Source organism: Anticarsia gemmatalis, chromosome 9 (assembly GCF_050436995.1).
Source record: "Anticarsia gemmatalis isolate Benzon Research Colony breed Stoneville strain chromosome 9, ilAntGemm2 primary, whole genome shotgun sequence".
Lineage (NCBI taxonomy): Eukaryota > Metazoa > Arthropoda > Insecta > Lepidoptera > Erebidae > Anticarsia > Anticarsia gemmatalis.
In genome coordinates, this window is record NC_134753.1 from 10,882,124 (window position 1) to 10,908,291 (window position 26,168).

Here is a 26,168-nt window from a genome sequence, read left to right on the forward strand (position 1 = left end):
TCTATATCTCGTATCTTATGGGTCACTAAAATACTTTCAAAAAGTAACTCCAGCAAAGAGGAACAGAAATATAAACGTTTATACCAGAACGTGTCTTAAAATTATATTGTCTAAAGTAGCCCAAATATACCGATTATTACTAAGGCTAAAAAGACAGATACCCAAAGTAGGAGCAAAGCCAAGTAGAAAAGTTTGACATTTCATTCTGAAAATAAACATTTCAATATTTCTTCGTGTGTCTACGTATGTGTTTCTTCTTATAATTTTCTAAAACAATTAATAATTTAATTAGGTAATTATCCGATGTCAGTTTATTAGCTGCAACCGATGTCAGATCTCTCAACATTACAAGTAAACCCAGCCCCTAAAGAAGAGCAGCCGCCGTCCAAGATAACTGAATCCGTAAGGGTTAGTAAGCTTGCACCGTTATAAACAAAGATTTATTGCCTTTGTCCTGTAGCATTATCAATGTAAATCTTAATTATGCCTTTTAATTACATGTACAACCTTCACAGTTGATAAAAAGATGACGTTGCATTCACTGTTTTACGTTTCAGAAAATAATATCAATGGAAAAAGAGAATGAAACAAACGCCAATCGGAAATCGAGAATTGACCTCAACGCGCTTCCTACCCGTCAGTACCTCGACCAGACCGTAGTTCCGATTCTGCTGCAAGGCCTTTCCGCGTTGGCCAAGGAGAGGCCTCCGGATCCCATCAACTACCTGGCTGCGTATCTACTAAAGAACAAGAGTACTTTCGAGAGCAGCAACTCTTCCAATAACAACCCTCCTGCAAACCCCCAAACATAATACTCTCATAGTTGTATTCGTGTAAGTTCACTGAAGTTAAAAAAATAGTCATATAGTGAGTAGTAGCGCCACTTGACCTATGATAGCTAAAATAACCTGACTTCCTATTTCAAAAGATCTCTCTGGTCAAGCTGTGCTACTTTTTCTATGTTGTTATTTTCTTTAGCAGAGGAACTACAGTAATAATATGCATGTTAAAATATCATTAAAATGATTATTTCTTTTGGAATAGAATTTAACGGTGTTGAGAGTAACCAAACTATTGTACTAATATAGTTTTTAAAATATTGCCAGTGATTGAAGCTGTGTTCAAATTATACTGCCAACCAGCTTGACTTTCCAATGCCCATAGAGCAAGCTTGTATATAACACTAGTCAATTACATGCTCAATTTACAACTAGCCAGTATTCACATTATTATTTAAGCAATAGTTTGGAACTGTTTATCCTATTGTGTCATAGACAACCATAAAAAAAGTGTTAACATTTTTGTAAACTATATGCATGTTATTACTGTTTAACATAGTCTTATGATAAAGCAGTGTATGTACATACATAAGCCTTTGTACCTATAATAATCATAATGTTCTCGATGATGGCACAATATGACTGGGATGTAGAAGTAATTTTATTTTGCTATTTAAAATAAATAATCTAAGACTACAGAAGTTGTTTTTGTTTGTTGTTCGCTAGTCATGTAACAATGCAGTCATCCATTCTTCTTGAAGTTTGTTGTTTGTTTGAAAGTTGCACTGTAGATGAAACAAAATGATCACTACTTTGATGAGACATCTTTTGCTAGCTTCACTAAATGAGTACACTAACGTTTCAATGCACTTCTACATAGAGAATCTAGACTGGGATACTTCTAGAAAAATAGTGGTTAGTGTAGTTGCAAGATTTTGATTTCTTCTATCATATTCTTTGTCACTACAGTGCAGAGTGCCTATTCAATACTTATTAATAATAACCAAAAGTGCAGTATTATATTTTATTAGGCTCAAGCAAATTCTGTCTATAAATGTTTGTGATGAGTGTAATGAGTGTATAACATAATGCAACAGGTGAATAATTCACCATGAACATAAATCTATACTTTGAGAAAATTAGGTAATCCTCTTTCTCTAGGAATTTAGGAACATTAGGTGCTGAAAGAGGAATACTTCAAAGAAAAGCCATAAAATAATAGCCTCATGAAGTTTCATAATTCTACCAATAGATGGGGCTAGTGCCTCCACTCATATGCTGCTACTATTACTACTACTAAAAACTACAAATTAAATGACCTGTAGATAAATATAACATAATTTTTATTTAACAAATACCAACTATTCTAAAAACATAGCAAATAATGAACATCCTTTAACCAATTAACCAAGCAGGGCAAACGCAGACTAAACCAACTGAATTAGGACCATCTCTCAGCAAAGACTCGAATTTAATAAAAGAATTAGGCATTCTCCTTCAACTCGGGTTCTTCAAGGAACTTCTGGCGATGCATCAGCCAGGAGTCATTGTCATCGGCGCCTTCCTCCTCGGCCACTACGGAGGGCATCTCGAAGACTATGATGTCAGTCTCAATGCTCTCGTCAGTGAGGGACGGTACTGAGTCATGGATGGGGAGGGGCACTGGCTCTGGAGGCAGGAATTCTGCCATGTATGCTGTCACGTTGCGAGCTCGCCATGTTGCTATCTTGCCTGGAAATTGGGAAGAAATATTAAAGTGGGTAGGTATTTATTATTTATTTTGGCAGACTTCGTAGCGCTGTGATTAAGTTAGTCGCCACGCTATTGTGTGTCGGAGATCGTGGGTTCGATTCCCACGCGGGTAAAATATTTGTACGATCAAAAAGAATTTATGAGTCTGGTGTTGTATTCGTTGTTTGCATGTTTGTAAAAGTCCCTGCGACACAATCAATTTTAGAGCAGGGGTTGCCTTAAAACATTAGATAAGTAGTTTAAGTTCTTAGGTACTAAAGTGTCTAATAATGTGTAATGTACCTACTCATTTGGTATAACGGTAGTGAACATTTTAAGATTTACAAGTAGCTAAGTAGGTACTAAATAATTAGTGAACTAAAATTGCAGTTCTTGAAATTTAATGAAAATATCCACTCTAAATTTGTATTTTGCATCAGACAGTCGATTACATAAAGATATAATTATCCCTACTCCCGCAAGTATTAAATTGGTTGGTACCTACGTAGGTACTACCTAAAAAAACATCGTCTTTCGTCTTACCTGCAGTCTCATCAAACTCAAGTTCCTCTTCCTCCTCTCCCATCCTCTCTTCCTTGACTTCTTTATCTTCTTTCTCCTCCTCACCTTCCCCAAGTTCTTCTAAATCAGGATCCTTGATCAGCAGATAGAACCCATGTTGCATACAATTGGTATCAAAGACGAAACACCCGGGGCCTTTAGGTTTGCTCTTCAACCAGGAACCGTGGTAACGATAGCGGGGATAGATGATCTGTCCAGGACCTTGTATGACGCCTTCCAGCCAAGTTCCCATGAACTTTATCTGATATTCAGCGAAAAAGTAAGTCCCTAAACCGTGACGTTTTCCTTTAAACCAGGCTCCTTCGTAAATATCCCCGTTTGGGTAATAATAAGCGCCAAATCCTTGCTTCAAGTCATGTCTCCAATCTCCCTCGTATCTTGAGCCGTCAGGGTACAACATTTTCCCCACTCCATATTTCATGGCTCGCCGCCATTCCCCTGCAACCATTAAATATTAGATGTTTATTTCACAAGCTCTGTAACTGATGTGGCGTGTCGTTTCGCTTCTCACAGATTAGTTTCAGATTTGCATACCTATTAACTACATTATGTTTCTTGAGATTCTTCAAAATGATCTATCACCCATTCGTGTTTGAGACCGTATTGAATTATAAAAAAGCTTCATAAGTGTGTAACTAAGTAGAATCTATTCACATAATAGAGCTGAATATGATTACTTTAACACAAAACATTTCACATGGTAGTAGAAAGAAGCAAAAATTAGTCAGGTCTCATTCGATCTAGTGGGTGAAAGAATTATTTTATGAATTTCACAAGACTTACAAACACGACACGATTATTCGAAATTATTAAGTACTTACCGTACTACAAGTATTAGGTACTTTAAGTACGTAAGTTCAGATACCTAATGATGCCGTACTTTTTGTATTACCATGGACATCTTGTTAAACCCTCACCCTCATAGCGAGATCCATTCTTGAAAACATACAATCCCTTGCCGTTCCTCATGCCGCGACAGTAGCAACCCTCGTAAAAGTCTCCATTCGGCAGCACAGCCCAGCCTTCACCGTGGCGTTCACCATCTGCATTGCGCTTGCCTACATACACCTAAAATAAAAGCTTCTTTATCACACAGGGTTCTGCAAAAATCTTACATTTAAATTATGACAGTTGTTGCAAAGGACACCAGAGGGGTCTTTTTCCTGCGATCTTTTCAATTCTCCTGGTGAGTGCCGTAGGGACCACCTAATTTTGTATTAATTTAAAATATCAAACTCTCGATACTTGATAATGCCGATGGTAAGGAATAGCGCTATAGTTTCGCCGTGTAATATGATTGAAAAATATCCGCTTTGATAAAAAAAAACCAGGGCTCCTATACTAATATAGTCGATTATGTGGTACTTACATACAAGACTACAACATCTGCGAGCGGACTTGCCCCCATAGCAACTTAATAACCCTTCGTCTATATCTTTAAATTATATGCCTACAAAACAATAAGATTCCCAAGGACAACACGGGTCAAAATCAAAGGTGGCTAGCCGATATCTCTCACGCAACACGTCTATTATAAGTTAAGGTACCTAGGAAGTTCGTACTCACCACACAAAGAGCTTAAAGATGTGGTATCTCTTACCTCAACAAAAAAACTATTAAAAAACCGCAAGGCCACGCGTGGTATGTGCATGGATTTAAACTGCGTGCTTCACTAATTTATAATTATATTTTACTGTTTAGATTTTGTATTACATTAATCTCTATTGACTATTTGGGATTAAATTGGGATCCATTACTATAAGCGAAGACTGGTAATAGGTTTTCTAACTCTACTTTATTTCACTTGAAATAAATATCTTTCATCTTGGCTACTTGTTCTCCAAATTTAAATAAATAAATCAGTATTTTTTAGAGGCCAATGAAAAGCAATCAGTGCTATGAACTTTTCGCAGATTATGCGTATTTTTAATCAGTATAAAGTGCGTCATTCAAATAATATTATCGTAGCCGCAAATGATACTATGTAATAGAGAAGAACGTGTCAATTTATAATAATATTGCGGTTGCATTAGGTACCGACACGTGATTGAACGGATGCATCGAATTATAAACTTCCCGGGAGAATATTTTATAAACAGAGTTTCTTGTTAAAATAAGATTTGTGGATAATATTATGAGATTCTAATCTATCGGCAAAAAGGTAACATAAAGCACTCAAAGGACTTATAGAGGAAGAGACCACATATCTACAAAAAGTAGGCTTGAATTGCAGCTGCTGTACGCTATTCCTTTACCATAGATGCCCACATAATACGTATTATGATCCGTTTTTATTGTAGAGGTAGAGATATTGAGGGGCCCAGAGGGGCCTATCCACAGATCATAATATTAATAATTCTAATTTATAGGCATAGGATATTAGTTGTCCTAGCTAGGGGGAGGCTTCTCTCCCCGAGAAAACCAGTAGTTAATCCGGTTTATGCTTCTTACAGGTGGCTAATGTGGCTATCCTATTTATTTACAGCAGGTACCCACTAGTAGAAAGTTTTTACGCTTGCCGGTAGGTAGGTACCTACACTTAGTAGTAACCTAGGTAACTCTACATGCCCTCAATCTCTTACCTTGCCTCTACCAAATTTAAACTAACAGCTAATATTATTACATACTCCAATGGTATCAACATCCTCCGGGCCTTCTTCGCCTTTTGCTTCGGTACCCATGATTTCAAAATATTATTTATTTACAAAAATACAGTTGAATAATGACAAAGATGATTATTAATGACAAATGTGTCAGCCATAGATTGCAAAAACCATAGAAAAAGTTTCATTAATACTTAGTACAGTAAAGGCTATTTACGGATTGTTTCGTAAGAAAATATGGATAAATAAAGAATATAAAAGTAAACAGAAATATCTTTATTTCTCACACACCCATGTCTGAATAAATTAATAACACATTATAGTAATAAAGTGAAGCAAGCTACGCAAATGAACGGGTCCAGTGAGCTGGGATAACAGACCTAGAACAACGTGGGAATCTGTGTGTGACTAGATGCCAGGCAATCTTTTTTATTATGCACTGAGAACACTAAACTTGATATTACAAACAGGTATCATACATTCTTTTTAAATTAATACATCCTGCTTGGTTTTTTAATGGTGTATCGTAATCTCTCATTAACATAACTGATTACTTTCTTACCGATATATGCACCTATGCACTATAGAAGTTAATTAAGTGCGCCCCTTTTAACCAACAAGATGTTGTTCGTCTCCATAAAACTGAGCATTTAAACCTTTATACCAGCTCACCGGAAGATCACAGACAATTATAATTATTTTATAGCCTCATAATTAACAATTTTTCACATTTTTCCATAAAATATATTATTTTTAACAATTTAAAAGCAAGAGAATTTCATTTAGAACGGTAATAAAGAAGTTATAGCTGCGAAAACTACACCTAAAGTCACTTACATTTAAGTTTTATATTAGTAATTTTGTACTTTACGGTTCCGCACGGCATTGTTGTGGCAAGTAACACATCGCTCTCATCTCTAAGGGCCTTACGCTAACTAAATTCAATTACTTTTACATCTATATAAGGTCGACATAATTCTTCTCTTTAGGTCACGAGACGCAGCGGCATCGATGACCTCGATCAAGTCGAATTCCATCTGCGTTTATTTTGAACAACTTTTTACTCACTCGTTCACCTTATTTCGATAAACCCACTTTGACACTAAACTAGAAAACAGTATATTGTTTATATTAGCTTTTAGCGCGGCGGTGCCTGCGGTGGCGCTTCTTCCAATTTGCCCCACACTACGTTGCACATTTCTCGCACCAAAGCTTGTTCTCCTGAATCTAGGTCAGGTGCTGGTCTTCTACGCTCCCGTTCAACTCGTTCCCGAACTTCTAAAACTTGCAGGGCTCTTACCACGGCCTCTGGTCGCTCATTCCCCGTTCCTGTATTACCAACACCTTTCTCTGCTTCTAAACGCCGAACCTTCTGTTCTAGGTCTCTTACATATTGAACAGTTCGTTCTGCAAGTTGGGGATGAGTGATAGGTACAGCGGGTACTGCACGTGTACCTTCCTCAGCATTCGTCCCGCTGCTGCTGCCATCACCGTCGTCCCTCTCTCGTCCTGCAGCTCGCCCACAGTTCACACACGTACTTCTCTCACGTTCCTCGTCCAAATACAAACACAACTCTTTTAACTCTAAGTTATCACGAATGAGTTCCTGTTGCTTGTCATCTAACTGCCTCAATTTATTCTGATAAGCGGACACTTCTTGTCGCATCACAGATGCTGTGTATCTGCCAAACCTTTGCCACTCGCGAGCCAACTTCCTACCTTTTTGGCGATCGTCATCCAAAAAACAACACAAATCACGTAGTTCCTGGTTGTCCTCACTCAAACGTCGGTTCGCTTCTTTCAACGCTTTTATCTGTGCTAAAAGCGCCTGAATCTGTCGCTTCTGGTCGGTGGATGCTCGCGGTCCCTCGGGTTCTACACGCTTAGTGAACTTAAGCATATCCGCGGATCTTCGATGTAGCTGTTCTTCTTCAATGTTACGTTGAGCTCGTTGTATGTCGTCGGCACTCCTTGCTCTTGCGGTTGGTTCCACTGGCTCGTGAACCAAAGCTTTCGTCACTACTTCGGCTGATGGTCGCGATGGCATGCGATTTGCTCCTGACGGATGTGGATAACCTGGATACCCTTGTGGATATTTCACTATTTGAATGGGTCCTCCACCATACGAGCCTGGAACAGGACCATGCGCCCCCAAAGGATACTGCAATTTACTAGGATCGATTGGCTTCCCTGCGTATGGCGGTTTGTACTCTTTGACAGACGGATCGATAGTGGATAGCTTGGGGCCGCTCGCGGCCAACGGAGGCGGGTGATAACGCGGTGGAAAGTTGACCGGTTCCGGGCCCTGTTTACCTAGTTGCTGCTTCTGTTTATTAAATTGGCCTGCGTTCTGATTGATTGACATTGTCGTGGAGCCGATACGTTCTCGGTCACCAGCTCAGACAATGCATCGCTTTGTGTTCGAGGGGTTCATTTCCGAGTCTGCAGATCACGTCGGTGCGAAAGCCGAGACGGCATGAGTTCAACGATTGGTCCTTGAATGAACAGAGGTGGGGAACGCCGCCGGCTGCGTAGGCTGTAGAGCGTGGCATTCGCGCAATTAACTCAACCGTGTTTCTCTGTGTAACCTAATGCACTCGTCAAACACTGTGAAGGATCGCGATAAACTGTTATTTATTCAAATTTTGATCTAGTATTAAGAAAACGATCGTTTTATGTGATGTTGTTTTCAAAAAGCAGGTTATGCGTGACCGTGTGTATGACGGCACAACGCGGGCGCGCGCGGGGCGCGTGTCTCGGACTGGCGCGGGCGGCTGCGCGCCGCTCTACCTGCGGAGGCTGTCGCGCGTCCCGCTCTACCGCACCTCACCTGTGTGCACCTACCTCACGCACACACACGTCATCGCCACTGTATACACGAACTATCATTGACTCGCTGAGTTTCGCCGCACAAAAGCGCGCAAGCACACACACGCAGCCTGTGTCACTCAACGAAGGCGCTCAGATGAGGATTGCTCTCGTCTATTCATCCTCCGAACTTTATTGCATACTTTAAGTTCAATAGCAAGAACAATAGTGACTCCTAATATAAAAACATACAAAGACAAGCATTATTTTGATACTGGCGCCTTTTCTATTCGCTTACGTTCAAACTTTATGTTGGGTGGCCGATTTTCAATAAGTACTTAGATTGAGAGTTATTTTGATAATAATATAAGAAGAAACTAAAAAGAAACAGATTCACCTTAAAACAAAACTGCAAAGGTACCTTACGATGATGACTCAATGTTAAAGTTCCTACTTCGCATTTTAAGTAGGTATATTACAAAACAAAAACATAAAATATAATGAGTAAAATTAAGGTAAAATCTATGGCAACCATAACGTAATTGATATTCAAGGCCGTTCATACAAAAAGACGGAAAAAATATCACCGACTAATTATCACACTTAAAATGAAAACGCCTTGCGAAGTTGTATAGCAGAGTGCCTTCAAACATTTTGTAGAGAACTGTCTCTGTAGTATTGCTCTGCGATTTTTGTAGGCGTTCTCACCGGGGTGGGTTTATAAAACTATAAAAATAATCACAGTAACTGAAATTGACTTGCAGCTTGAAGTTCCACGAAAAAGTAGTAATTTCTATTGAGCAGTAAAATACTATTTACTGCACAACATACAATAAATTACTGTTAGGATATTACTATAACTAGGTGAAGTAACATAGTAGCAATGTTAAAATAAACGCACTTCTAAGCGTTCGACAATATGAGGAACTTTTCATTCATCAAAGTTTTACAAAGTTAGTATGTAAAAAACTGATTTATTTTTGTTGTATTAACAAAATTTGTATAACTTCTATATTACATTTCAGCCAAATAGATTTTATAAATTATCGCCTAATATGTACGAAGCTGGAAGCATACATGTATACAAAATAAATTATCATAGTTGGATAATATCGATAGTTCATATTTTCAGAAATCACAACACGTAACACGTAAATGCTCCGGGGCACATCTGTTGTGAAAATATTTTTACCAACGCGAGAATCGCACTGAACCCTCCCGGTCGGCAGCCGTTCAATCTACGGCTCGTGCCTGCAGTGAGACAGAATACTTACTTAACCTGTAGTTACATCACTGAAAAATGATTGACAACCTGATACTTTTCTCATTAACATAAACTCAAGATTTATTCATAATTTATTAAAATATGCGATGCTGCGATTACACAACTTACTTAACTTAACAAATTCATTTCCGAAATGTATAACAAAACGTCATGAATATAAATATTAACCTTTTCACTGTTCATTTGTATTCTATTCGTGTTATTTGGCAAGTGTATGCAAAATGCGTGGTATACTGGGGTCGGTAGTGCCCCCTCTATCAAACACCAGTAGTTGTTTGAACGCTCTGCTAGGATGGCGCGCGGTGCGCATGCGCAACTCTACCTCGCGGTGTTAGTGTTCACGCAAGGTATGTCGTTACAAAATTTTATTTCAACTTAATTTTTATAAGTACTGTAATGTGACCTGGATTGACGTTAATTGTTATAAAAGTGATATATTGTAAAGAAAAAAATGTTTCCTTTGGAAAATTCTGAAGGATTCAGTACTCGTTTCGATTTTTGGGAATCAATTAATTTAGTTGAATGATTAATATCAATCATAGCTGTTGACTAATATTTTGACCATCTTAGACATCATTTTAAAATATATTTTCTTGGAAGTGTATTGAAGACTAGTGACTACATCTTCAATTAATCAATTAAATCATCAATTATTCATTATTTTATCAATTATTAAATCTTCAATTAAAACATCAATTATTATAAAATCAATTGTGTGGCCTGATTTTAACTGAACAGAACTAAAATTGCAAAGTAATAAGTAACTTTTTTCACGCTAGTAGTAACAAAAAAAAATCTTACAATGGAATACTATTTGATTAATGACTAAAAATAAGCAATATGTACTTTTGAAATATACTCGCAAAACTAAGACACATAACGTTAAAACAGGACTCGGGCAAAGACAGTTTTACGTAAATATTATGTGAAATTATGTAACGAAAATATCTTCGTAAAAATTACTGTCAAGATTGTTAACACGCGACAATCTAGATTAGCATAAAATATTAGTCCGAAAATCAGGAAATGCTTATCAATCTAGTCTTCGTTATGTAAATGCAAACCACACAATAATTAGACTTTCGCTATTTACTTTCGAAGCCTTACAAAGAGAAATGAAAAGTGCCTTACCTCCAATTATATCAATGGTTAATATTAAGCACTAACTGAATAGTTTATGGATATAAACTAAGCTAGAGCCGTGTAGGAAGATTTAGAAGACATAGTTAAACACCTAATTAAATAAAAGCTTTTAGTAAAACAAATAAACTATAGCTAAGATATTTATACCGCTATGTCAAATACAAATAATTATAATTAATAATTTAAAGACTAGTACCGCATGCATAGTGAGTTCCATAAAAAATAGATACCTACTTCCTATGCATAAGGGTATTGCATGCGGGTGTATTCTTTAAAAATATGATTCTTGTTTTATGATTTTGAGAGTTACACGTTTTTTTAATTTAGTTATGTTGTCATGTTTTAATTAGTGTAAGATTATAACCCCCGGTTTCTGAGGTAGGTACATTTAGCGGTAGATGTACTCAATAGCGTTTAAAATCATATACAAAATCGCTATTGAATAGATAAAATACCGCTAAATGTAATCAGAAACGGGGGGTAAGTCACTAAAGTCACTCTCTTTGTATGTAATATATAAAATAGCCTACATTAAAATTACTTTAAGTTTTAACACCGGTTTAATCAACGCTGAATAAGTTTATGTTAGGTTCGGTAAGTGCAAAGTTATTTGTATTCATACATTTGCGATCATTTCATCTATCGGAAAGGTTATCAGACACTTATCCACGAGCTGAAAAGCTAGCTCTTGAACGATACAATCTACAAACTATCAAATTAAGTCAACATACTCTACCTTCAGTATGCAAATGGACACTAGCTAACTAGTAGATAGCTACTAACTGCAGTTGCAATTATTGCAACTGGTGACACTCTGTCTACCTATCCGTTGCAGTTCGCTGATTCTTACATTTGACATACTTAATTACTGACATATTTTTTTATAATTTTTATGAAAGATATTATTTATTAACTGCCGTCGTCACTCCATAGAGAGAAGACCTTTTGCTAAGATAAATTGTCATTTATTAGATCGTTTGCTAGATCTCATTTTCCTCTAGATAAAAAACCCAATTTCGTTACGGAAAACCGATTAATGTCAAAATGTTGTATGAAAAATTCTGTATTTATGAATGAACTAAATTTCGTAATTAGTGGCTAGTTAATCAATAGGTATTGATTATGCAAATTAAATACTAAAATAATTTTCCGATTATAATATCAATTTTTGACTGCTAGTTAAAATTCTTAGCTTAATATCCAGGCAGTTTCCTCTTACTTGAGCTATGTTAACTTCGCTCACATTTGAACTCAGGCGGAAGCCACAGGTTACGCAACAGTAGTAATTGGGTCTATGTATACCATAAACTATTAGATAAGTCAATATAATTACCAATTAACTCTGTATAAGTGTCACTAATTATACGTTTAATCATTTCTTTTTTTTATTGTTTGGAACTGCATGCAATCAGTCTTACCGTAATTGACCAAACATAACAGACATAATAAGTAGAGTAGGTAATTTGTACAGGAATGACAATAAAAATACTTTTTTAGGTTTCTAGTTTATATGTCTCTAGTTTCTAATCTATCTTATACAAAGAGTGTCTTTGAACAGCTATTAATGGTAAAGTACCTAATGTATCTACTCGTACCCTTAAGGAAAGGTCCTTAAAAGTACATTAAGTACTTTACCTAAGTCCGACGCAGAAATCGTGCTCAATCTGGTACAGACTTTACATTTTGAATGTTTGTATTTGTAATTGCTTCTCAGTCAATCCTAATAGTAGCAACACTTCAAGAACCATAACAAAATATATTCAAATTATAATCTTGGAAAGTAGTCAGTCTTGTGGTATCTAAGTGACATAACAACAGACCTTTGACCCCTTTGACACGAGAAATGTGACTTGATGTGACACCCCTAACAGGTAGAGCTGGTTTACGTTTATTATCATACGCTACCGGAATTCACGGATGCACTCACATTTTCGGTCACTGACTGATGATTATGAAGATTTTATGCATTTTTGCGATAATAATATTCGATAAAAGTTTCTGTTTAAGTTTATTCGGCAGTCCATTCCAGACTAAAAGTTAATAAAAAAGGTATGTTAGTCTCAATATGACTTATGCATATCAATACAAATATCTATCTATCTGTATGCTTTAATTAATTCGTCAGCATTATTTTCGAAATAAATTACCGAAGATCGAAATAAACTTTGATGTAGAGCAAAGCAGCCTACAAACCTACTACATAATATCAAATTCATTTAAATCTTCCCCACTAGACTATAGGTAGGTAGTCCAAAATAAAATAAACCGAATGAAGCAGTAATTACGCCATGGGTCCACTACGCCAGTCAAATGCGAATAAAGGCATTCCTTCAACAACTGTTGAAATAATTCTCAGGTAGTTAAGATTTCCTTTCAACGTTTAACCTTTTTCTTTCCCCCAGGAGCATTATGTCAGCGGAACCCCATCAAGGAGGCCCTGTACCTGCACAACGACACATTCAACAACGTGACCTTCGAGGACTGTGTGTGGCGCAGGGAGAAGGAGGTCTGTCCAGATCCTGACGTCAATCTGCATCTTTATACGGAGTCGCAGCCGCATAAGAGAGTGGTAAGTTTCAACCTACTTAGTATAATTATTTTAGGTAATACTTTTCTCTTAAAAACGAACATAAATATATTGTCGTTTGGTAATGGAAATGTGGAAAATACTGTATACTACTTAAACGTTTATCTAGGACTTTTAGTATAGAGGTAGAAAATGGTTAGGCCGTAAGCTTATTTTAAGATGAACATATATACTACTACTATATACACGATGAAGGCAGACAGACGTTTTTCGATTCTTTTATTTTAATACAAGATTAAACCGAATTAGCAACGTGTGTGTAATTTTTATCTTTAGTCTTATTTCTTAACTAGCGTTGTTATAAATACGGGCTTAGTTTACCTAGAAGGAAATATCGGAACGAAATTAAAGCAAAAGTATATTATTAAGTAAATCTCGAAATAAATGCGTGAGATGTCGCCATACCAATACGGAGCCTATTGCACAAGTGGAATTCCATCGAAATTTTCTTACGTTTGCAAATCGATGCAATGAGCCTTGAATCTGAGAACGTCAATAATATTTTATATTCCTTCTACTACGAATTGCGTTTCATTGTAAAAGTTTTTCATTCATAGTGACTTATGAATATTTTTATAACTTCTCAAATAAGGATTTTTTTATTTTTTTATTACATTCACTTCATGTGATTTAAATCGAAATTGGCGCACATAATCCCCATTATTTTTTTAAAACACGTTGGTACCTACTTAATCAAAATAAGTAATTTGGAATGATTAAAAAATATTTTGAGTCGTAATAATATCGCATAGAAATCCAGTTCCACATTCGTAAATCAACAAACGTAACACGAATTCAAAACCTCTTCCTTTTGTCCAATCGGTTAAAAATCCTTTACAAACCTTTTCAACCCAAGGGATTGTGATTATATTATGTACCAACTTTTAGTAGCCAGCTGGAAAAAATACCTGCATTATATTGTGCTGTATTGTTGAGTTTCCCACGTGCCTATTACCGATCAGAGTTGCATGCATGTATGCAATGTTTTTGGCGCATCATCGCACGCAATTATGTCTTGTCATAAGCCACTATTGTTGTGTAATGCTGTTTCTATGCCAAGTTATATTAAAACTCCTAAAAATATTTAAGAAAAAGTGAAGGGAATGGAAAGAAAAAGAGGAAAATTTGTTTTATAGTGATTTGTAGAGATTGTTTGATTTGTAATGATATTATCGGTATATAGATTTAATGCTACAAACAATAAAAATGGTGTTATTAAATTTTTTTTCGACCTTAAATTGATTTATTTAGACACATACCTAGAGTATTAGTTACACGGTACGTTCCTTAAATCTATATAATAAATCAAATTGTAATTAATAGTAATTAAAGCGTCTATTTTACAAACCTTATGAAAGAAAGCAGTTCACCTTCGTGCTCGTTGAAGTGTGAACGCGCAGTTTATTAGCTCGAACGCGTTGATATCTTTTCAATGAACAAATGTTTTACGTCGTTTAATTAATATTTTAAGTAAGTTAAACTTCTATTAAAGCCTGATACTAGTGAACTGAAATAATATAGGAAGCCTATTCTCAGATGAATAACTTAAGGGGTTCCGTGCTCAGTGGGTAAAAACAGGACCCTTATACTAAGACTTTGTCTGTCCGTCTGTCTATTACCAGGCTCCAGTCTCATAAACAGTGATAGTAAGACACTAGACAGTATAAATTTTCACGGATGATGTGCATCAATAGAATAAAAAAAAAGGTTTTAGGGTGTCTTCCCGTACAACAAATGCTACATTTTTGTTGTTTTAATAACGATTAAGAACCGTTCGTTTATTTATTTAGACATTATTGTAGCTATTTAAAACAATAAAGAAATCATTTTACATCAAACGTAACCTACTTTTTCAAATCGATTCTCTGTCACTTAATTGGGACATAGGACATACAAAAATATTTTGACACGACTTCCAGGAAACACAATCAAATTCACTTTTATCTCATTATAATGTGCGCTGCGTGTTGCAAGAATGCGTCCGAAATACCGCTAGTTGTCCTCAAGGGGCAAGCGACAAACGTTCTCCTTAACAGTGGGGGCTCATGTATTATGGCGAACACATAACCATTCATAGTGTACAAGTTAGAGAATTAGGTTATAAACCTACTTTTGGGCGAATTGGACTGCCCTTTTAGAAGTCAAGAACACCGTACTATGAGTTTGATTGATGTAGGTACGGTGAAGACAAATTTTATATTATACTAGCAGCCGCCCGCAACTTAAATCGCGTGGATTTGAGTTTTCATACAAAAGTTTTTCTTCAAATTTTAAACCTTCTACGCTGAGTTGATTCAGCTGTAGTCCATCAGTCAGTCACTTAGTAACGGAAGAGTTTTTATATACTTATATTGATAAATGATTACTGACGCACTGCGAAATGAGCAGAGAGCATATTGTGTCTCCTCTCAAAGAAGGTGTGTTTGTATGGCTTTCGAATCCACGACACTATCCAACGGAGTACTTTTCTTTCGTACAAGAACGATGTATTTGAAGAATTGACAGCTAACCACGGTATCCTAATGATGTTCGACGGCCTAGGTGGCGCTGTGGCTAAGGTGGTCGGCATGTCACTACCAGTGTGTCGGAGGTCATGGGTTGGATTCCCACTCAGAACAAATATTTGTGCGATCCACAAATGGTTGTTTCGAGTCTAGTTGTATTTTGTGTCCGTGTTACAATTCTTGGTGCGGCGATTGTCGTTTTTAAGAAAAATAAGAAAAGCAAAAAGTCCTTCACTATTCTAGCAAATGTCAAAATATGAAATAATTTCTTATTGTAAAAACATTGTGTGATCAAGGTATTTTTTCAATGAATTGTTCTACTTCTGTAATTTATCATGAATTAAGTAAGGCGTCTTGATAATTGCCTGACAATGAATTCATTGTAATATTCCTAGAATGAATGTAAACAGACGGTGATTTAATTACTGGTATCCTTGTTAACAATGCTTTGATCTACATCAATATAATTACTATTTTTTATGTTGTTGACTAGATAAGAATAGATGCATCTTCTTATCTCAAATAGGACTTTACATAAGTTATGGCCTAATAACTGTAGCTTTTCCTAAAAAAATCTTTTAAAATGTTATTTGGTGTAGGCATTGTTTATTCAAAAATTGCAGGAGCAATTCTTAAATTCATTTTGTTTGTTTTGTAGGTCGATTTAAGCAGTCAAGACTGGCTGCGACAGAGTGGGTGGGATCCAGCTCATGAGACCATCCTGCTGGTTCACGGTTACGCGGGAGGCGATGATACTTTGCCCATCACTGTACTACGAGATGGTGAGTGATTTTACTTCTTATAAACTACCGCTAAATGTGCTTCAGAAACCGGACATTTGTGAGCCTATTAGGGGCCTTAAACAAAATTACGGTAATAGTTTCCAAAATCTCCTTTTACATACTAGGTTAGGTACTCCTCACTCAACTTTTTACAATTAAGTAACCTTAATTGTAAAAAGTTGAGTGAGGAGTAGGAGTTGTCCAAAAATTATACGTCTTGCCGGTTTACTTTTTCTCACAGACGATAAGCTTATAATATTTTGTTCGTGTAAGAATGCAGCGAAACCAAACAAAGGGTATATCTGCAATCTTAAGAAGGCATTTTATCATTCTTAATTTGTCATAAATAACAAGATAATACGAGAAAACAAGCTCGCACATCTGCTAAAGAAAGTGCAATTTTACTTTTCTGGAAAACCGCTTGCATCTCGCTTGCAATTACCATTGATTAACTGCTGGGTCGTCGCCAATGAAAGGTGAAAGTGTCGTCGGTGTACTCGGCAGTCTAGTACAGTAAGTGTTAATGTCGGCACTCGGCTGTCGAGGCAGGAACAACAGCAGTGCATGCGCCGCATGACAATCGCGCCCGCGAACTGCGGCTCCCACACGGCTTTCACCCACATGTTACATGGGTTCAATGACCCTATCGATGACAGGTTGCGAAAATTGTAGCAATCGATAAAAGTACTCTATTTGCATGACTCTCAAGTAACTAATTTCTTGTCTGTATGTTGATATTTTCTGGTTTCTTAGTAATTATGACTTAAAGCGTAGCATTGAGTAGGTGATGACTGATGTGAAAATAAAAATATATACCTATTTATAAAAATCTCTGCGATTACCTGCACGAAATGCCGCCAGATTTTATATCGAGATTGTAGAGAGGATTTTAGATAGAAGACATAATCAAATAATTACACCCCAGTGGCTGTTTAATGTTCTTTGTTAACCTCTTCAAGCTAATCAGCAGACCCAAACTTATGTTAATTTAAAGCAGACCTTCAATATATTATCTGTATATTTGTCCACCAGCGTATCTTCGTCGTGGTGGCTACAACGTGTTAATGCTGGACTGGGGCACTCTATGCCAGCCGCCGTGCTATGTAGCAGCCGTGCACAACCTGCGGCCCGTGGCGCGCTGCGTGGCTGAAGCATTGGCCGTGCTGCGACGAGCCGGCCTTAGGACTGACAACTTCACCTGCGTCGGACACTCGCTTGGAGCTCACATGTGCGGCATCATCGCTAATTATCTGACGTTCAGGATTAATAGGATTATTGGTAAGTTTTGAATACATACAAATATTTCATTGATGGTAACAGTGACATACGGTGGACGCAGCAAGGAGCGTTTGGCGTGAATGAAGGGTTAAAAGACTACCAAAACAATTATTAGCTGATTCAATCGTACTATGACATTGATCCAATGTGAAACCAGTACTATTAGCTTATTTTTAAACTAGGTACCTAAGTAAAAATAGTTTATCCAAGAAATAGTGTCCGAAGCAAATATCTACTTGCTTTAATTTTGGTTCTACGTTGTAACAAATTGTGTCCATCGTGTCCGGTAGCTGTATAAAATCTACACGTTTATTGTGTGTCTAGGTTTGGACCCCGCCAGACCCTTGATTCGTTCAGCACCAGCTCTTCGTCTGGACCCGGGAGACGCGCGTGCAGTTCACGTGCTACACACAAACGCCGGCCGGTACGGAGAGGCGGCTCGCCTAGGACATGCTGATTTCTGCCTCAATGGTGGCAGGAGCCAGCCTTATTGCGAAGATACGCCTAGTAAGTACCTATCTATCACCGAAAAACAATTGAACCTGCTCTGAAGAAAATAATCTTTAATAAATAAATAACCATGTTGGTATACCGGCACTGATTTGGAGATATACTTAGATTAATAACGCTATAATGCAACCAGCCATGCTAAGTATTTAGCTAATCTAAGATGCCCTTTTAATGGAGCATTAAACACGACTGCATGCTGATGCTGCTAATGGAACTTAGTATTTTCAAATATGTGAGGTTTTATCTTTATAATCATCAATATGTTTTGTTGTATAGATGAGGCGCTATGCAGTCACATTTGGTCGATCTGCTATCAAGCGGAGAGCTTGTTCCGCAACCGGCCCGCAGCGCCGTGCGGTCGTCGTTGTTCCGTGCGTGTGGCGCCGGCGAGAGCCTCCGCGCTGCCGGTGCCTATTGGACAACCAGCACCTATGACGTTAGTATTCTACTTCGTCTTTAACTACAACAGCCTTTGTGGTAATGTATGCGACTGACGTGCCGGGGTCTCGGGTTATGGCAAAAAAATATTCTGAAGTTATTCTGTCAAAAAATTATTAAGTGAATTACCTGGAGTTCGGAAGTTGAGGTCCGTGGCTTGGAATCACGTAAAGGACTCGGTCCCGAGCCTGCAACCAGTCCTGTTGATTACCCGTCCTACCGAGCTATGAGTGTTGGAATAGGCAGTGCAGGAACACTGTCTATTCCATCACTCCTATAACCCGGTATTGTGCAAACACTTGGACAATGAAAGCTAAATCCTAGCCCAATAGTGCCTACCTTTGGAAAAAATCGTAACTGACTGACACTATTGACTTTATTGAAACATATTTTCACAGAGCATCCGGAGCGTACTGTTTAGAAGACTTCTCGACGCCATTCTGTCCACACACATCAGGTCTACTGGAAGGCGACGAGCGCTGCTGTCTGGACGAGCAGTACGCGGCGGCGGCGACGACCGAACCGCAGCGGAGACGCCCGAACAGACCGCGACCGCTGCGACTGCGCACGTCGAGGCGAAGACTCAGTGCAGTTGACGACATTGAGGAGAATACTACTGATTAAGACTTAAGTTCAAAATAACTGCTATTTGGCGGTTTGTACTGTCGTAAGTTTTTAATTGGTTCATTACCATGACAGGCGTGAAAGGGTGTGAAATTGCATCCTGATTTTAAGTGTTACGAATTCCCTAAGCGGATTATTGTTCGTAGTCTCCTGACATACCGAATCGGTGGTACAAGTAATAGGCAACAGATAGCTTATCTGTTGTTATCTCAAGATAAAGTTTATGATACCTGAACCAGATGTTTAGTTCTAATGGTAGTAAATATGATTACAGTGTCCTTTACTTTAAAACGTTTTATACGCAGCTATAGTACAAGAGTATGATTTCTTATATTGGTCCATTTTTGTGATTTTAAAAGCTTTTTTACTTAAAATTTTAAATGAAATTCAATGTTTGCGATCCATTTCTAAAATTCTTAATATTTATTACAAATTGAAATGAATATAAAAGGATATATTTATATAACGATGATAATATTGTTAATAATAAGTGTGCGTAGATTGGAGAAGTTGAGCCAAAGAAAATCTTACCATTAATTAATTAACGTTCAGTAAATTATTATTTTAATATTTAACTGTTTTATTTATTGTTTAAAATCCAATACCGGTGTAATGTCAGGCCTGAGAAAATCTCATTAACACATTTCTAGTTTTCAAAGTACGAGAAATACGAGAATTGGTGGGGACCAATTCTCGTATTTTTACTGCGTATCTCTTGAGAAAACCTGTGGAGATTTTCTATAGAGTTACAATTTATAAAAATAACCAAAAATTTTAATGTTCTAACCTAACCTAACCTAACCATTTTTTTAGTTCAGTCACAATCATAAATATGTATAGGGATTATTTAGAAGGTGAACAATTTTTTAGGAGGAATATGTAAAGGAAAAATACTAAAACGCAATAATAAACATACACACCTATTTATTACAACAATATGAACTAAATCACATTCCGAGTTGACGTTTCAAACAAATTCATCAAAATAGTCAATTTTATACAAATCTATTAGGAATTGCAGCTTTTGGAACATTTATACATACAAATATGTATTATTTTAAATGAAGGCAGTCTAATAATATTGCAAAGTAATTAATACAGTAGTAAACACTAGTGGCCATTTTTAATAACCTATCTTCAAGGATAGACAGACAAACTTTGGTTTAGTGTACTCCAGCTGAAAATAGGTTATTGAAAACCGCTGCAAGTTTATGAGAAACTAATTTAAACTAAGATTTTTCCATACGGATAAAATATACACGCCTTATTCCCAAAGAACTAGAGATTTGATTTGTTTTATTCCTATTCGTAAAACTTGTTTATATATGAGTTGTGATGATGACTCAATAAGCACAGTATGTGCATAAATATAATGTAACAAATCAAACTGTTTTGAATTTTAGTATCAAAATGTGATTTCATAAGCACAAGCAAATATTTACGGAAATTATTTTTTTATGATCTATGGGAAAAAGGCGTAAAATTGTAAGTTAATTATTAATATTACCTAAGTTTTAAGACTAAGTCTAGTAGACAAATAAAGGCTAACTGAAGGCTTCTTTAGGCTTCAATCGCATGGGATCTTTTTGTATAACGCAAAAAAAAACAGTGAAATGTAAATAAGCAGTAATTTTGCTACTATTGTTAGCGTAACCTGCGGCGACATTCAATGCAAGGTTAATAAGATTCGGATGAAGTTTTTAAAATAAATTTTTATGCTTATAGAAAGAGGATCATTTAAAATTCTCATCGCATTTAGCAACTGAGTATTATGTTTACTAAAAGATTTCAATGAAGCCTAAACAAGTCCTAGTCTAGCATTTAATTTGAGACTACTTATAAGTTTTGTTGCTGTCAGCTTTTGTTGCCCGACATGAGTAGAGAGAGCAGAGCTGCCTTTTCCTTCTCCTTCTTCCTCACGACGTCAAGCGCGCGGTTCTTCCACGTACTCTTACGTAGCTTGATTGGACGACTGCCTACGTAACGACCTGTATATGCCACAAAATTATGGATATATAACGTTAATGACATATAATAAGTTTAACTCATTATTTTATCAGTTCTGGACACCCGGGCCTCGTCCCGGAATATTTTCCCGTAAATCAAATCGTAAATGTTAATAAACACTCAGGTAAGCAAGGTTGCACCACGATGTTTTAATTTGCTCAACCCGGGTATCGAACCCGAGCGTAGTTCATAGAAAGCTGACGCACAAACCACTAGACCAGTGAGAGAGACACAGACTGTAATTTAGCATGAAAATAAACAGTTGACAAATTTGTGGAATGTCAATTATCGCGAACAGAGAGACAGACAGACAAACGCGACGTGATGACTTAGCTTTCTAACATGTAGTGATAAGTAAGTACACATACCATCCATTTCCTTCATCGCCTTGATAAAGTCGCCGGGGTCCTTGAAACTAACGAAGCCGAATCCTTTGCTCTTGTTGGTTCGCTTGTCTCTGATCACCTTCGCTCTTTGAAATGAGCTGTATTTACTGAATGTACGTGTCTGGAAGAGTAAAATATATTGAACATACGGTTTCACCGAAATGTTACTGGAGTACAAAATTATAGCTCAATAATTTAGCAGGCAGAGGTAGACTAAGTTCAGAATAGATAACAACAATGTTCTAGAGGCTTATGTAGTTCATGGTAGTGTGTTTGGAAATTATTAATTATAATTTAGTTTAATTATGCATCCCAAGGCTTTCTACTAAATTGGTGACTATATTAGACTATTTAAATTAAAAAGTTTAGTTGAAAAAATAAGTATATAAGACTTTTTCGCGACACGACATTCCTGCCCTTGAAGCCTTATTAGCAACAAATAGAATACAGTAATGCTTACCAGTAGTTCATCAGTGACGTCATTGCCAAGATCTCCGCAAAACATGCGGAAGTCATCATCGGGCCAGTCCAGAAGAGTCACATCCTCCCACACCTGACCACCAGCTGTTCTTACCACCTAAAAATATAAAGTATTATCATCAAAAATGGATGTCGAAGATAATGATAAGCTTTGGTTACACCTCTCTGAATAAGTATGGGTTAGCTCATCAGGTAGAATTAACACTTACCATATAATACCTATACCTTTAAACAGATTGTCAGTCTTTTACAATACAAGTTTAGTATTTCTGCTTTCTATGAAGACAAATAATAACATCTACTATTAGGGTTTCTCGAGATAGCGGTGGATTTGTATCTGAACTGGCTTGTACATTTTTTACCTTTCTGTTTTTCTTTTCCTTCTTAGGTTTGGTAACGACATCTGGGGTTGAGATAACAGGTGGTGGCGGCGCTGGTGGTAACACAGGCTCTGGTATGGGCTCCGGCCGCGGCGGAGGTGGAGGCGGCGTTCGCTTCTGTTTAACAAAAAATAATTAAAAAGTTGGTGAATGATCAGCCAGATTTTTTGTTCAAGTTTTATGAAGATTGCTAGATAGAAGAATAAGGGTTTTTTTACACAATCTCACAAAAACTAGGTTAAGTACTATAGCCATATTTTGCTCGTAAATTTATGTAAAGTAAACACATTTCCGATAGCCAATAATTTTGGAATTGAAATAAATTTCATGGAAATTGAAATATGTTCTAGTCAATAGAGTCAATAAAGTCAGTAGAGAATACTCACTCTTTTCCGACTTTCTTTTTCCTTTTTTTCCTCATCTTCTTTGGGTTGTTTGTATAATTTAGGTGCAGCTGATAGCACTACGGGTTGTGGTTTTGGCGGCGGCGGTGGTATGAGCTGAGGTCCTGGGAGGCCCGGCCTCAAGAACGGCAGGCCTGGTGGAAATCCATCGGGTGGCCCGCCGGGTCGCATGCGAACCTGCCAATATAATTCGATGTAAGAAATTTAGAAAATCGAATTAGAGGATCTTTGGTTATTCTTTTTAATTCAAAAAGCCTTGTTTCGGATTTTTTTAATAATAACGTGACGTAAAAATGCACGAATGCTTATCAATAGCAAATTTGAGTATCATAAAATATCCGAGTAACAGAACAAAACGAAACAAATTTTCAACAACAAATTCAAGGTGCAGATAATTATACAATAAGATACGGGAGTTAACGCGAACACATAGTTTACCATGTAACGCGAAACTTCAGTTTCTGTTCTGTTCTTTTAGTTTTCAGCGTGCAGATGCTCTTCTCAAGTCGGGTAAATGCTGAAACTGAAATACCCTGTCGGTAAAGTATTGCTAAATTAAAGTTTTAGTTTTATTATTACCTGTGAAGGCACCATGATGGACGGCGGGGGCGGTGGCGGCGGTACTGTAGGGTACATCATAGTAGCTGCCATCTCAAAGGATGGCATCATAGGCGGCGCGGCGGCGCGTTCTAGCTGTTGTTGTACAGCACCGAACGTCGCCGCGCCGATCACCGCGCGAGCCGGCCCACTGATGATTGTGTCCCCGCCCGAGATCTCCGCCTCGAACCTAGTGAAGAATTAGTAGGTGAGCAGAAGTCCCACCGATAACTACATAGTCAAGAATTTTATCTTAATCCTGCTTCTGCAGAATGATATCCTCTACTGTCCTCCCATTATTGAGAATGAAGGCTCAAGTCCTTACTGGGTCAAGAGTGCATTGAGATTTTGTTGTTCTCCAAGAACTGATTAAATAAACTTAAAACTGCAAAACATTAGGAGCAATACAGTCACAAGTATTCTTTCAGATTGTGCTTAGTTTATAACATTTGCTTATGAGGCAGCATCACTCAGTTGGATACTCAAAAAGATTGCCAATGTTATTCCCTGGAATGATTATAGATGAAGATAGCCTTAAATTTTTGTTTTTCATAGCTGTCTACCAGTAAAATTCTATAGTACGGCTGCTGAGTTATTACTGATTTGACAGATTATTCTTTAGATTAATCTATATAACCTTGCACGAGTGACACATTTGCCGAGTGATTTAGAATACCTCTTTAATACAAAACTTTATGTCAAAATATCAGAATTAAGTAATTTTCCAATAAACACTGTTTCAAAACTTAAAATAGTTTGTAAATAATATGAAAACTTTTTTTTTTGTTCTTTAGTGCGCTTGTACAAAGTTACATCGTGCAGATTCCTGCGTCTAGTTTTCATAGTGATGTGCTTAATAGTATTCGGTCCGAATTAATTGGAATAGGTATGATTTTTATTTCAAGGAATATCGATGGAATATAGGAATAAGGAATATGGATATTTATTTTATTTCATCAAGGATACTCCACCTAATTAAGAACTTGTGTCTTTAACTATTATTGGTTTTGATTTTATTTAATTACACTTTATACTAGAATATTTAAAAACAAACTGTTCCAAAATGATATTAGGGTTACTGGTTCAGTCACTTCACTAGTATTGTCAATTTGTCATGTGTCAAACTCAGCGGCCGTACTATAGTCTACAACTAAATATAACGGCACATTAAACTATTTCTATTGGGTGTTGCTCTTCCTATTGTCTTCTACATAACAATAAGTGACAATGAATTGACTGTCATTTGGATGAGGGTAGATAGAATGAATAATGTGCTTATATAAATTGAAATCTATATATTGATTTCTTCATGTTTTTTTTATATGAATGATAAAATTTTTAAAATTCTAATAGTTGAATTAACAAGTTGCCTCAGAAATCAAATAATATAATCCTGTGGCATGCTAATATGTTTTTAATTACCACAAATGATTATCATACCTAACTTTAGGAAGTAGGCCAAACATGCAGTAAGCAGTGCCAAAATAATTAGTAAATCAGATAAGCCGAGTAATGCATTAAGATAAAATGCTTTTATTATTTTAAAGACTTTAAGTACTGTGAGTTACAGTTGGCGAAACTGTATAAACTACTGCTAATATTGGATAACATATTTTCCAGAAATTTTAAACCAAATTACCAAAATTTTATATTGTTTTTGAAATGCACTTTCTGAGCTTGATAATCATTTCCGAGTTTAGATGAAGCATTGACAAGTTTATAAGCAATTTAAAACAAATGTTTATATCTTATGGTGTCTAGTTATGATTGTTATGAATCAAGTTCTGACCTGGACATTTCATCCTGCATCTGCTGGTATTTCGTGGAGTCGTCCATGACGCCGCTCGCTGTTTAACCTTAAAGAAGTCCAAAAGGTTTACGTAGTAACTAGAATTAATATTTACGCCACTAATTATTACCACTTCTGATACATACAGGTTCACGCATTTTCGGGATTTAATGGAAAGTTAACCAATCTTTGGGGTAAAAATCGCAGAACACGACGACAAGCGAGTTAGACCGAATGACAGATTGTAAAATGTCATGTCACTCGGGCAGTTTCTGATTGATAACTTTGTAAGAATATTTAGTCGATAAAAAATTCAATAGTCAATTACAATATCTATTAATTTATGTCCGAACAATTTATATTCCACTGTCATAAAACTCATTTTTTTTCTTGTTTTATTTATACAATAATATTCAATTAATTAACAATTGCAATCAGCTTAGTGCGAAAGTAGAAAATCGACTTAAACAA

The 26,168-nt window shown here is 36.7% G+C and overlaps 5 protein-coding genes across 7 annotated transcripts; 2 read left to right on the forward strand and 3 right to left on the reverse strand.

The window, feature by feature from the left end:
• The first annotated feature begins 197 nt into the window (after positions 1 to 197).
• On the forward strand, positions 198 to 1,480 carry LOC142975342 (protein dpy-30 homolog). Its single transcript, XM_076118127.1, has 2 exons — positions 198 to 408; positions 558 to 1,480. The coding sequence occupies exons 1-2, from the start codon at positions 328 to 330 to the stop codon at positions 810 to 812; spliced, it is 336 nt and encodes a 111-aa protein (XP_075974242.1). The 5' UTR covers positions 198 to 327; the 3' UTR covers positions 813 to 1,480.
• A 631-nt stretch (positions 1,481 to 2,111) lies between these two features.
• LOC142975398 (radial spoke head 1 homolog) lies at positions 2,112 to 17,344 on the reverse strand. Of its 3 annotated transcripts, none has more exons than XM_076118211.1 (4): positions 17,247 to 17,344; positions 4,010 to 4,160; positions 3,054 to 3,530; positions 2,112 to 2,510 (listed from the first exon to the last, which is right to left on the reverse strand). In XM_076118211.1, the coding sequence occupies exons 1-4, from the start codon at positions 17,247 to 17,249 to the stop codon at positions 2,263 to 2,265; spliced, it is 879 nt and encodes a 292-aa protein (XP_075974326.1). In that variant the 5' UTR covers positions 17,250 to 17,344; the 3' UTR covers positions 2,112 to 2,262. The 3 variants fall into 3 exon arrangements, with proteins under 3 accessions (XP_075974326.1, XP_075974325.1, XP_075974327.1); XM_076118210.1 differs by lacking the exon at positions 17,247 to 17,344 and adding an exon at positions 5,720 to 5,897; XM_076118212.1 differs by lacking the exon at positions 17,247 to 17,344 and adding an exon at positions 5,675 to 5,781.
• Positions 5,957 to 8,476, reverse strand: Ccdc85 (coiled-coil domain-containing protein 85). Its single transcript, XM_076118208.1, has one exon. The coding sequence runs from the start codon at positions 8,058 to 8,060 to the stop codon at positions 6,834 to 6,836; it is 1,227 nt and encodes a 408-aa protein (XP_075974323.1). The 5' UTR covers positions 8,061 to 8,476; the 3' UTR covers positions 5,957 to 6,833.
• On the forward strand, positions 10,036 to 20,224 carry LOC142975397 (pancreatic lipase-related protein 2-like). The gene is made up of 7 exons (XM_076118209.1): positions 10,036 to 10,135; positions 13,334 to 13,500; positions 16,681 to 16,804; positions 17,837 to 18,082; positions 18,407 to 18,589; positions 18,869 to 19,028; positions 19,429 to 20,224. Exons 1-7 carry the CDS (start codon positions 10,081 to 10,083, stop codon positions 19,652 to 19,654), a joined length of 1,161 nt encoding a protein of 386 aa, XP_075974324.1. The 5' UTR covers positions 10,036 to 10,080; the 3' UTR covers positions 19,655 to 20,224.
• A 337-nt stretch (positions 20,225 to 20,561) lies between these two features.
• LOC142975586 (uncharacterized) lies at positions 20,562 to 25,958 on the reverse strand. The gene is made up of 8 exons (XM_076118524.1): positions 25,844 to 25,958; positions 25,698 to 25,764; positions 23,891 to 24,098; positions 23,294 to 23,488; positions 22,890 to 23,024; positions 22,508 to 22,624; positions 22,030 to 22,168; positions 20,562 to 21,642 (listed from the first exon to the last, which is right to left on the reverse strand). The coding sequence occupies exons 2-8, from the start codon at positions 25,742 to 25,744 to the stop codon at positions 21,509 to 21,511; spliced, it is 975 nt and encodes a 324-aa protein (XP_075974639.1). The 5' UTR covers positions 25,745 to 25,764; positions 25,844 to 25,958; the 3' UTR covers positions 20,562 to 21,508.
• Positions 25,959 to 26,168: the final 210 nt, after the last annotated feature.

What these genes read in the sequence shown, in the direction of transcription:
- Ccdc85 (XM_076118208.1), bottom strand. Translation starts at nt 8,060, where the DNA reads ATGTCAATCAATCAGAACGCAGGCCAATTTAATAAACAGAAGCAGCAA.
- LOC142975342 (XM_076118127.1), top strand. Translation starts at nt 328, where the DNA reads ATGTCAGATCTCTCAACATTACAAGTAAACCCAGCCCCTAAAGAAGAG. An exon ending in AGATAACTGAATCCGTAAGG is followed by an intron (nt 409 to 557) that starts GTTAGTAAGCTT and finishes TTTACGTTTCAG; the next exon opens with AAAATAATATCAATGGAAAA.
- LOC142975397 (XM_076118209.1), top strand. Translation starts at nt 10,081, where the DNA reads ATGGCGCGCGGTGCGCATGCGCAACTCTACCTCGCGGTGTTAGTGTTC. An exon ending in TTATTGCGAAGATACGCCTA is followed by an intron (nt 18,590 to 18,868) that starts GTAAGTACCTAT and finishes TTTGTTGTATAG; the next exon opens with ATGAGGCGCTATGCAGTCAC. An exon ending in GGACAACCAGCACCTATGAC is followed by an intron (nt 19,029 to 19,428) that starts GTTAGTATTCTA and finishes ATATTTTCACAG; the next exon opens with AGCATCCGGAGCGTACTGTT.
- LOC142975586 (XM_076118524.1), bottom strand. Translation starts at nt 25,744, where the DNA reads ATGGACGACTCCACGAAATACCAGCAGATGCAGGATGAAATGTCCAG. An exon ending in AAAAAGAAAGTCGGAAAAGA is followed by an intron (nt 23,025 to 23,293) that starts GTGAGTATTCTC and finishes TTTGTTAAACAG; the next exon opens with AAGCGAACGCCGCCTCCACC. An exon ending in AGGAAAAGAAAAACAGAAAG is followed by an intron (nt 22,625 to 22,889) that starts GTAAAAAATGTA and finishes TTATATTTTTAG; the next exon opens with GTGGTAAGAACAGCTGGTGG.
- LOC142975398 (XM_076118210.1), bottom strand. Translation starts at nt 5,773, where the DNA reads ATGGGTACCGAAGCAAAAGGCGAAGAAGGCCCGGAGGATGTTGATACC. An exon ending in GAATGGATCTCGCTATGAGG is followed by an intron (nt 3,531 to 4,009) that starts GTGAGGGTTTAA and finishes TAATGGTTGCAG; the next exon opens with GGGAATGGCGGCGAGCCATG. An exon ending in TGAGTTTGATGAGACTGCAG is followed by an intron (nt 2,511 to 3,053) that starts GTAAGACGAAAG and finishes CCCAATTTCCAG; the next exon opens with GCAAGATAGCAACATGGCGA.